The 12,304-nt window shown below is 32.8% G+C and overlaps 1 protein-coding gene across 2 annotated transcripts in view; it reads right to left on the reverse strand.

Annotated features, from left to right (window-relative positions):
• TENT2 (terminal nucleotidyltransferase 2) overlaps positions 1–12,304 on the reverse strand; it is a 61,585-nt gene that overhangs the window by 22,441 nt on the left and 26,840 nt on the right. The window contains exons 6-11 of one of the 2 annotated variants that reach the window (XM_070571542.1): positions 12,032–12,146; positions 11,848–11,939; positions 10,328–10,394; positions 8,709–8,778; positions 4,879–4,955; positions 4,369–4,497 (exon numbers count right to left, since the gene is read on the reverse strand). In XM_070571542.1, the coding sequence (XP_070427643.1) occupies positions 4,369–4,497; positions 4,879–4,955; positions 8,709–8,778; positions 10,328–10,394; positions 11,848–11,939; positions 12,032–12,146 (550 nt within the window). Of the gene's footprint in view, positions 1–4,368; positions 4,498–4,878; positions 4,956–8,708; positions 8,779–10,327; positions 10,407–11,847; positions 11,940–12,031; positions 12,147–12,304 lie in introns of both variants that reach the window. The other variant, XM_070571541.1, reaches the window with a different exon arrangement.

Raw genomic sequence — 12,304 nt, forward strand, 5'->3', positions numbered from 1 at the left:
GAAAAAACCCTGAAAAAACCTTCAACTTAATTAATTAATTTTACAAAGGAAAGCCTCAGCAAAATTAGAAATCTGAATTAGAAAATTTACACCAGTAAACTATAAAATAAATAAAATTTCATATAAAGAAATCACTATCTTCATATGCTACTATATTTTTTAATTGTCACTCTTCACCCTTTAATAGTTTTATCCAAATCCAACCTCAGTAAATGCATTAATAGTAATTTCACATAACTACAATGTAAATGGAAAGGCATGAAAGGCAAAGTGTCTAATATTCACTATATAAGAAATAATTAAAATATGATGTCTTGAGTATGATAAGATACAAATAATGCATTTTCAAGATTTCTTTAAGATTAAAGACCAAATACAGTACCGTATGATAAACTATGTATTTAAGAATTAGAAATAATGCATATAACTAAATAAACTCAGTAACAAACTTTAATTCACTTTTAATTTGCTATTTAGCACAAACTTTTAAAAAATGACTTCTGGAATACATTAATGTACGTATAATCAAACATTATGACCAATTTACATGGTCTCCAATTATGACTATAAATGTATAAATTTCTACCATATAGTATTTAAATCTCCCTTCTGTATCATGCTTTATTCCCAAGTGGAAAATTTGAATAAAATGAAATTTCATGGTAGTCTAGAATGTTCACAGTATCTGACTATTAGGGGAAAAGCCTCACTCACTACTTACCAAAATCACTCTTAGGAAGTAAGGATACATATTTTTTTCTCCAGAGGTATTCAAAAGTTCAAAATCCTAGAAGCCCCTACAAACAAACTCAAGCCCCAGCCACTTTAATTCTAAAAGTCTCTGTATTTGTATAACATTTTAAAATGGCTTTCTAGTAATTTTTGTCACAATAGAAAAGCCAAATTAGAAAATCTTACTAGAAATTAGTTTACTCATGTAAAAACCTGAATTTCTTTGCCACTAAATACTCCTAGTAAAATAAAATCTCAATTTAAAAAAAGATGAAGAAAGGGTTATACAGAATTAGGGAAAAAAAAACCTCTCACTCTTGAATCATAACTAGAACGCTAGAAGAGAAAAACAAATACTAACCACTGAGTTAGGGCCTTTCAACAGACAAGAAGCCTTTAGAACTCAGCTTTTGGGGGCAGGGATATCATTCAGTAAATCCCTTGTCTGACAACCTTAAAGATTTAAAAATACCGGTCATTACAGAAGCACTCAGTGTACTGCGGCAGTTATTCATTAACACTCTCCTGACAGTAACCTCAAAGCGTTCAGTAGTTTTTCAAATGCTTATGTTACTCCAAAGCAAAACACACTCTGGGAGACTCCGGCTGTGTTCTATTTGACCTCAAACACACTCTGGGAGACTCCGGCTGTGTTCTATTGGACCTCAAACACACTCTGGGAGACTCCGGCTGTGTTCTATTGGACCTCAAACACACTCTGGGAGACTCCGGCTGTGTTCTATTGGACCTCAAACACACTCTGGGAGACTCCGGCTGTGTTCTATTGGACCTCAAACACACTCTGGGAGACTCCGGCTGTGTTCTATTGGACCTCAAACACACTCTGGGAGACTCCGGCTGTGTTCTATTGGACCTCAAACCTGCGGACTTCACTCTTTTCAAAGAGCAGATCTTCAACAACACTAAGCAACCACTAATTCTGAAAACACAAAAAAAATTTAAAAATGCCTAAGATAGTTCTGTACCTGGTAACACAGCAAACCATCCACGAATATTCATTCATATTATTAATTCTCACCAGTTTATACTTTTGCCTGTATTATTAACTCAATCTTAGATTGCCATTAAAATCTCTTCTCAATGCCTTTTTCCCCTTGCTTTCACCAGTCACCTTTTCAAGCATATGTCATCTATTATTGACTGTTGAAGTTCATTCTAAAAAATGCTTTAGTTAATCTTTTCAATCTTTCTACAGAGAACCTGTTTCCTTTCTCTGTTCATGGCAGAAAAGATATTAAGTCATTTATGAAGTTAAACAAAACTTAAAAGTCATCTGATCCAACTATTCCTGCCACAGATAAGAATATTAAGGCCAGAGAGGTGGAATAAATCACAAAACACTAGCTCACTATGGCAGAACTGGAACTGCTCAATACATCTTGCAGACACTTGCATAACAGAAAAAGCAACTACTTATTTCAATCTCTCTAATTTATTCTAAGCAGGAGTAGCTTAAATTTGCCAAAGTATAGGGTTACATTAGGTCTGGTGTTTGTTAAAGCTGACATCCTTTAACAAAGGCCTAGAAATGGTTGATGATAGTACCATTAATTACAAACCAACAGCAGTAAATGAGACCACTTTGTCAAGAAAAAAATATGTTTAACAAAATCTAAAATAATTTTAACATAAGTTCACTACACTGGTAAAATACTAATGCTTGAATTTTCAACCTGCTTGCAAAACCACTTCGGGGCATCTGGGATTAAAGTACATTTTCTAAAGAAGACAATCAAATTAAAATTTCTAACATAAACCATAAGAACAGGGGGTAGGGCACATACTATGGATGCTCAGGTATGGTAAACGCTTTAGTCAAATCTAATTTTTAAATCACAACTGAAACAAAGGAATGAATACACAGTAGGTGGTGGTACATGAGTACCTGTCATATTATTCTTTATATTTTATAAGAAATATTTCAATCTATTCAATTTTTAATAAAAGTGAACTGTAATCCACAAGGGGACAGAGTTCACTAAAAAAGCATCAAAAGTAACATGTTTCAGACTGAACTAAAAAACTGGACAAAAAATGATTAGAGAGATAGAAAGTAGTATTTAAAACAGTCAACATCATATGTTTCAAATGTTTTGAGAAAGGCAAATCAATCATCAAACTAGTGTATATCCAAGACTAGTCAGCAATAAAAATACATGTATTAAAATTAGCTTGAAATTTTTTAACAACAAAGAGGAAGATTATCTAACCTTTCTGATGACCGAGTCATAAAACTTTGGCCCATTTAATTATATGTCTCTTTCACTAACTCAAAAAAATTTATCTGATTCTATAGTTCAAATAAAAATATACTCTCATTTAACATATATTATAAAACATCTACAAGCACAGTAATATATAAAGAAAACAAATCCTGGTGTACATAAATAACCCCTGATAAATTTTTGGCACACACCTTTTCAATATTTGTATACAAATTAACACACATACAAACTCAAATATAATTATCTTTTTTTTTTTAACAGTTAAGTACCATTTATTGATCATTTTAGGTGCTAGGAACTTTTTTTTTTTTCAGGAAGATTAGCCCTGAGCTAACTACTGCCAATCCTCCTCCCTTTACTGAGGAAGACCAGCCCCGAGTCAACATCCATGCCCATCTTCCTCCACTTTGTATGTGGGATGCCCACCACAGCATGGTGTGCTAAGCGGTGTCATGTTCCCACCCAGGATCCGAACCAGCAAACCCTGGCCCACCGAGAAGCAGAACATGCGAACTTAACCGCTGCACCACCAGGCCAGCCCCATAATTATCATTTTTTAAATAAAACTGGTATCACGTTATATATGACAATATCATGAATATTTTCTTAAATCATAAATATCCTGAAAACGTGATTTTTAGTGGCTGTGTAAATTTCACAGTAGGACATATTATAATTAGTTTAATTATTCTCCCATTCTTAAAAACTTAAGATTATTTCTAATCTTTTATTATTTCAATAAACTCCATGAAAAACAGCCATATATATAAATCCATATATGCATCCCTGATAATTACCTTAGGATAAATTCTTAGAAATGGAATCATAAACTCAAAGGGTACGAATACAAATATTACAACACTGCTTTCTAAACTGTGGAAATATCATTAACCCAGAACAGATCAGACCTAGACATCCTGGAAAATGGTCTTCCATTACATTAACCTCAAGACTTCCACCCAATCTCCACGTCAGCTCACAGGGAATAAAAGCTTCTTTGACCAACAAGAAAATCATTTAATTCCTGTCTCAAGTGAAAAACATAAAACATGATGGATGGTGCTTGAGTTTATTTTTATAGGCCTTCTGAACATTCATGCGCCTCAAGATAATGGTCCACAATACAGTGGTAAAAGTTCTTTGAATACAAAAGTGAATATAGAAAACTGTCAAAAGAATAAAACAGTGAAACTTCTTTATAATGTTTTTCAGGGAATAACATTTCTAAAACATTTGTTCAAAGCAAAAAAATAGGAAATATGGTTTTATGGGCCTTACAAAGAACTTTTTAAAACAATGCTACTTGAAGGGAGGGTCAACAGGGAAGACACCATAATGAAGTTTAACTGCATTTCCATTTAAAACATTGGGGAAAACCTGTAATACTTACTTTGTAAATAGTGCAAAACCATCAATACAAGACTATAGCTGCTTAAAGTACCACGACTGGCATCATTTATCTCATGGTGACTCGCCCACTTCTTAATCACCAGTACTAACGGACGAACTCGATTTTCAACTGAAAGTAAAATTAAAACTTAAAAATGGTAAGAAGATATTACAGTTTCTTTGAAAGTTCACATCATTTCCCAATTCCACGCCAACAAAAAGAACATTGCTTCCCTGTGTATTAAATACTGTGTTCACCATAAATGTGCCTTACTTCTAAAATGTACTTTAGTTGCCTTCTAAAAATTATATATTATTAAAATTCATTTTATTGACCTACAACTCTGATAGTATATGATGCTAGTGCAGCAACATAGTACGCATATAATAAAATGGACATTATACATAAACACAAGAAAAGAGATGTCACTATTTACTACAAACATCTTTAAAAAGAATAAAAGATAAACAGAGAAGCTGATAATTATTTAGAAACAAACAAAAAACTTACGGTATGCATAAGCTCTCAGAAGGAATGTGTTTCTTATTCCAACAATATTGTTTACATTCAAGTCAAACTCCACACAACTATTAAAAAAAAACAAATTTTTAACTCAAGTACAAATTAAACAATTTCCCCATAACTAAATTAATATCCATCCATCCAATGATGCAAAAATAGTATGGCCTAAAGGCCAAGGACTTTCAAATGAGGCGCTAAAGAAGTAAGAATGAATATATACTCAGTATACCATTTTAATATGATATAGTGTGTATTAGAAATATAAAATAGGATTACTGTTAAAGATCTGTAATGTACTGCTAAGGCTCCACTTATCCTGACCAAAAGAAATTTTAAAATTCTGCAATCCTTTCCAGATAAAATAATGTGACCAAAAACATTTCTGGGCAAGTTAACCCACTAAGTTATATATTCTCACCTAATGTGGAATTATAGCATCATTTGCTTTAAAACAGTAGGAATAAAAAGCCAAATAAAGCACAGGTGAAAAAACAAAAGCTGTCTATGTATTATATTCCCTCCCAAAAGGTTGGAAAATTATAATATCATGCCAAATATAGCCACTGATATCTGGGAAGAACTACACCAAACACATAACCGATAGTTCTTTGAAAGCAAAGATACCATGCAATTCACAATTTAGAAAATAGGACAATAATAATCGGATCTATAAAGAATGGCTAAACTCAAAATAAAAGGAAAGATTACTTAATGTATAAGTAATGGACCCAAATACTATCAGGTCCAACTTCTGAACAATGAGTTTTTCTATGAAAAGACTGCCTAAAATAAAAACAACAAATTTCCTTTCTACAGCTTTTACTTATAAAATTTGAAATTTACCATTCAGATTTTCTTGTTTTGGGGAAAGAAATTCTATAATCTTCCAATTATCCATTCACATTGATAAAAATGGACAGTGGCAGGGGCCAGCCCCGTGGCCAAGTGATTAAGTTTGCACACTGCGCTTTGGCGGCCCAAGGTTTCGCCCATTCAAACCCTGGGCATGGACATGGCACCGCTCATCAGGCCATGCTGAGGCGGTGTCCCACATAGCACAACCAGAGGCACTAACAACTAGAATATAAAACTACCTACTGGGGGGCTTTGGGGAGAAGAAGAAAAAAAAAAGAAGATTGGCAACAGTTGTTAGCTCAGGTGCCAATATCTAAAAAAAAAAAAAGATAGTGGCATTAACACTTCAGATATCATATGACTTTGGCTTTGAGAAACTTATGGTAACAATGGAGTTATATTCTTTCTTTTTTTTTTTAATGTATGCTTTTTGGTGAGGAAGATTGGCCCTGAGCTAACATCTGTTGCCAATCTTCCTCTTTTTTTTCTTTTTATCTCCTCAAACCCCCAGTACATAGTTGCATATCCTAGTTGTAAGTCATTCTAGCTCTTCAATGTGGGATTCTGCCACAGCATGGCTTAATGAGCAGTGTGTAGGTCCACACCCAGGATTCAAACCAGCAAACCCCAGGCCACCAAAGCGGAGTGTGCAAATTTAACCACTCGGCCACAGGGCTGGCCCCCTGGAGTTATAATCTTTAATTTTGTTTGTGCAAGTCTTATTGCGGAAACCAGTTTGCACTTCCTCTATATAACTCAACAGAACAGAAAAAACACTTGGATGAAAACTAGTCCGCAATTAAAAATGTTTCCAAAAATATGAATTCAGAGCTTTAAAGATATCCACAGTACTTGCTTCAAATTCTACTTCCAGAAATACTAAAGTAATCCTTAATATGGAAAAAATTTTATGCACAAAATGCTTATTCTAATAGAGGAATGGGTAAGTTAATGACTATATACTCACTCAATGAAATACTGTCAAGCCATTAAAAATGAAGCCAGAAAATATTCAATGATATAAGTATTCACAATATATGGTTAAGTAAAAAAGTATGATCTCAATTTTAATTTTAAAAATTCTTATGCATTCATATTCACAGAAAGGAGACTGATAAGTTTACATCAAAACATTAACATCAGTTATCTCTCGGTATTAGGAGTTTTTAATGGTTTGTATAGAGAAGAATTATAAAATGGTATTTTAAAGAATACTTAACAATGAAAAAAAATTGTATAATAATCCTAAATGGAAAAAGATTAAATTGTTTATATAACTACAATCATATATTTTTAAAAACAATTATAATTAGCTAATCGTTTTACGTTTAGTTTATGTTTTATCTCCCTATATCTTTATGCTTTAGAAATTTCTGTTATTTACTTGATAAAAACTCAGTAAATATTTATAGATGGGATGGATGTTGGAATGAATGGAGGGGAAGGTCTGAGCCAGGCATATATCTAGAGATTTGTTTAAAACATATATATAGTCAGTCAATTCTGATATTCATAGTAGTCATGTTCTATAAACCTGCTGCAAATGCTGAATTTGTGAATACTAAACCATTGCTCCTAGGGGCAACAAAGGGTTAGGTTTCCATGGGTCTCCAGACACAATATTTTCTTCCTTTTTCTTTTCCTCTTGCTTAGGAAGATTCGCCCTGAGCTAACATCCACTGCCGATCTTCCTCTTTTTGTATGTGAGCCATCACCACAGCATGGTCAGTGACAGACAAGTGGTGTAGATCCACACCTGGGAACCAAACCCAGGCTGCCAAAGCAGAGCATGCCCAATTTAACCACTTGGGCTCTGGGTCTGGCCCCAGACACAACATTTTCATCAACTGATCAGTATGTAACTTTGCTTTGTGTGTGTCTGTTTCAAGACACCTTATTTAATATATTGTTGATCCACAATGGTGAAGTCATGGCCAAGAACACTCATGCCTGAACGAAGGATATCTAACACAGGTATTTTCTTCATAACACACATCACAGCTCTGTACACACAAACACTAGGCAGTATCTCAGCACTATGATTAGGGGCTATTTTAAACAGCAAACTCACCCACAAAAAGCACAAAAATGTAAAAACATGGCATTAACTAGATCATGAAAAGGACAACTGTTTACAGTATGAGAGCTGAAACAGGAAGGTGGAGTGTCACATTTTTTAACCTCAGCTGGGAATAAGTGCATCAGGTAACTCAAAATTTTCCCCACTCTGCCCTGTGTAGGAGTGACCATGAAACTGCTGCAAGTATCAATTTGGGGGGCTTTGAGGTTACAAAATAAATTTTATCAAGTAGGAGAATTCGTAAACACAGAATCCATGAATAATGAGGATCAACTGTGTATATATTTACACTTACATTTATATAAACAATTTCAGTATTACTTTTATAAAACTAGGCTAGAAAAACCTGATTTATCACAATACTATCTATTTTTTAGAAAACAACTCTTTTTTAACCAATGAAAGTTAACACCTAACTATTTACATTTTATATTCAGATACTATATAAAAGATTCTAATTCCAATGCTCATAAGAAATTCAGAACTCAGGCTGGTAGAATATACAGATAGACATAATTACAACAATTCCCTTGATACAAATATACATCAAATTTCATCAATTAAGATATGTTCTTAAGAGTGCATTACATTTCCAAAAGGAAAGAGATCATTTAAAAATCTGAAATATAAATATGCATATATTCCTTAAATTGGATAGTCTCAAATTTTCAAAATGTCAAGCAGAATAACTAAGTACAGTTAAGCATGAAGAAGCGAGCAGACTATTTTAAAAAACCATTTCAAAGACCAAATCAAGTGATTTCTCAAAACTGATGACAATAAGCTATTATGCTATAACATACATTTCTTAATTATCTACATCAAAAGAATATCTAAAAATGATCTAAAGCAACTGAAAAAAGGGAATTCAATAATTACTTACCTGACTTTATCCCTGAACTTCACAATTGGCACTTTTGCTCGAATCAGCTGAGGTCTCTCAATGTAGCCAGCTGAAGGGTAAAAGATAATGAGAATATCTGTAAGTGTTTCTCAAATTCATAGTATTCCAATGCACATTTTTAAAAAAAAGCATTTTACTAAGCTAAAACAATTAAAGAAAACACAGTCTTTGAGAAAGAAAGCACAGAAAGGACATTACTGAATTCTTCTAAGACTGGATTAGGGGGCTATTAAAGTTATTTTCAGAAATGTGGTCTAATATCTAATAACATTTATCAAGAAGTTCATCAGAGCGTTATGAAAAATATCTAGGATAGCAACAGGGGGATAGCTAAATTCTGGCACAACACATGGCAAGATATTATAACAGCCATATAAATCATATTTACAAACAGTCTTAAATGTGGAAACGCTTGCAACATGATACAAGGGGCAGCGACACGTTCAAATAAGCATGATTTCTGAGAGGAAGAACACATACACATATTTTTTACTCCATCAAACTTCAAAAAAAAATGTTTTTCTGACTTGAAAGTAATAATGTTCATTGTAGAAAACTTAGAAAACTAGGAAAATACAGCAATGTAGAAAAAAGAAACTGCAAATTTCTCCCAAATGAGCAATTTCTTAAGTCTTAACTAAAGAAAACCATAAGACCAGATTTAAAAACTAAAAATTTTGTTATAATGCTTTTTATGAGCAAAGTAATAAATACACCAGGCTTCAAAGAGAATTTATAGGCAAGAATTCAGTGAGGTTTAGCGAGAAATAAGATTAGGAGTTGAAAGTTTCGAGTTCTGACCACAGGTTCTGACACCAAAGAACAAACTATACTCCTCAGGGAAATTATTAAACCGATTGATCACCGGTCTCCTTAACTATTAAAAACAACAACCAAAGGGAAAAAAAAAACCTTTCATTTGAATTAGACGATCTCTAAGGTCCCTTCCATTTTTAATATTTTATGATTCTAATAGCTATTAAAAATCCACTTAAGATATGAATTATTCCTGTATTTTACAGATGTGAAAACTTAAGTCCACCGAAATAAATCACTTGATTTATTTCTCTCCTACAACAGATATAAACTGTTCAAGGGCAATAACTTGTTACTTGACTTTGTATTTTCCAGCTCAAAGCCTGACACATAAGGAATATCTGTTAAACAAATGGACAAATGTCTTTCCAACATCACATAGTGTGGCTTCAACTGTCCACAATATTCTCTGGAAGTTTAAAATAAATTATTTGAGACGGTTTAAAATGTGGATGAAAATCTGCTTAGTGAGCTTACGCAAAATCTTTTGCGTAAAAAGAACTGAAGCTTATGAGAAAAAGCTTTTTTTGAGAAAAAGAACTGAAGCTTATGATATCTTTGAATTCCCCACTGCATTCAGTAAACTCAATAAAGAATTGCCGAATAAATGTTACTCTTCTTTTTAGTCAAAAGGTAAAAGGAATTCATTTGGAAAAAAAGGATCCACATTATACATATCCTGACCAGAAAATAAACAATTCTTACCAGAAAATAAAGTGAGAGACACTATAAATAAATACTTATGTCAGATGACATAGGAACTTGAGGCATATCAAACTTACAAAGTCTAGTACAGAAGTGTTTATGGACTAAGGTGAGTATATGTCGTGCTTCAGTCTTCTGATTTACCTGAAAAAAACACTGAAAAGTTAAAAATAAAGTGTTTTTTCATTATCTTTCTAAACTTAGTGTTTTATTTTCTTAATGTATCTCAACAAAGAGAAAACATACAAAGTATACTTTTCTTTGGAGTTATTTCTCACTATTCACTAAATTACATTATAGAAAAAGTCAACCTTTCTGCTGTCTTCACATCAACATTTCTAAATCAATTCCTGATCTTAAACTTAAAGCGCAACATTAAAAGAAATAGCGAAGCAGCCATATACGTCATTTTTTTCCTTTAGTACTAATCTACAAAAAGTAATCCTTTCCAAGAAAAATAAACAGAATTTTAACTTTCTGCAACATCATGTATTTCCCTCTCTAGACTGCGAGCTGCTCAGGGATAAGGGTCACATCTGTGGTGTCTCAGTGTGAGCATGATTGTGACAAGCTGATTCAAACATGTGGAGAAGACTGGAGGATTAGTGGGCTGTGCCCAAGTGTAGTCTACTTGCATGAGGAAGTTTTAATTAAAACTCTAATATTTTCCGCTATGTTTATTATTTCTGAAGGGTTTCTTTACTGTTCCTTTATATGATTTCAAAGCCTAGGAAATATCAGAGTTTCTTTCCCAGAATAAATCTCTTTCTGATTTGCAGTAACTGGAAGCCAATTTTGTTAGTGGGATAATAGAAACAGTAAAAATATATATTACTATTCAATAGATTTTTTATATTTATAAAGAGGTGGAATATAATAAGCCACATTAAATTATACTGAAATTAATCTTTGGTAATTCAGAAGAGACCTCGGCATATTAAAGAGGCTGCTTCAGGTCAGCTTAATGAACACCAATTACTGTGGTATTAAGGATACACAAGAGTATCAGTTAACAGGAAATTCAAATAAACATAATACTAAAGAAGAAAATTTGGTTGCTAAGTAAAAATAAAGAGAAGAAACAAAGCCAAAATATCAGAAAAATTTATTAAATCACAATAGTCTTATTTTAAATTTCAGTGAAATCTCTTTGTATTCCCAAAATAAGAACTCCAAACCCCATAGCCTTTTCAAGGGGAAATAAGATAAAACATTGAAAATACAATCATGGAGAATTCAAATGGAAAGGAAATATATCAAGAAGATAATACTGACACATGCTCTCCTTCTTTACTGCATCCTGGTAACATACCCATCCCAATAATGTTTCAAAATAGAGGCACAGCTCTTGAAAAAGACAGTGAAGCCATCTCACTTTAACAACTTAGAAATGAATGCTAAAATTCCTATTATGTTTACTGGGCACATGCCTTAAAAGAAAAAGAAGCATTTCCTAGCCTTCCTTGAATTATTATAAACAGAGAATCCAAAGAAGTAATTAAAACAAAAAAAGTTATTTTCTTCAATGACTTTTATATGAAATTTCTTAAATGACTTAACACAAGAAACACAGTTGGAATAATGTTTCATTACTTACTGGTTCCTCTTTAATAACTAGACATAAATCACCATCACTGCTCCGGGTACCAAATCCATTCAAAGAGGATCCCACCAAAAAAAGTCTGCTTTCTAAAGAAATAGAAGAGAATTATAAGGTATTATTTAAAATTTTAAATCAGAATGCATATACAAAAAAGGGCATGCAAAATAGGGAACCGTACGTGGAAATAACAGCTGAATTTCTCTCTGCAGCTGTGTTCGACAGAGTTCTTTCTTCTTTAAATCGCTTACTTGCTGCTGACATGCTTCAAATAGCTCCAATATCTGCTGACTCAACTTGAATTCACCGCAAAAAAAGTAAAAATTTTGTTTAGAAATGTAAAAGTAATTACCATACTGAGAAGTGTAAAACAATACTACCGACGGTATTTAAAAAATAAATATATATTATCTCCTTAACACCTTCCAACACAAAACTACTCTTACTTAAGTAA

This window comes from Equus przewalskii, chromosome 13, assembly GCF_037783145.1.
Source record: "Equus przewalskii isolate Varuska chromosome 13, EquPr2, whole genome shotgun sequence".
In the NCBI taxonomy this organism is placed as follows: domain Eukaryota; kingdom Metazoa; phylum Chordata; class Mammalia; order Perissodactyla; family Equidae; genus Equus; species Equus przewalskii.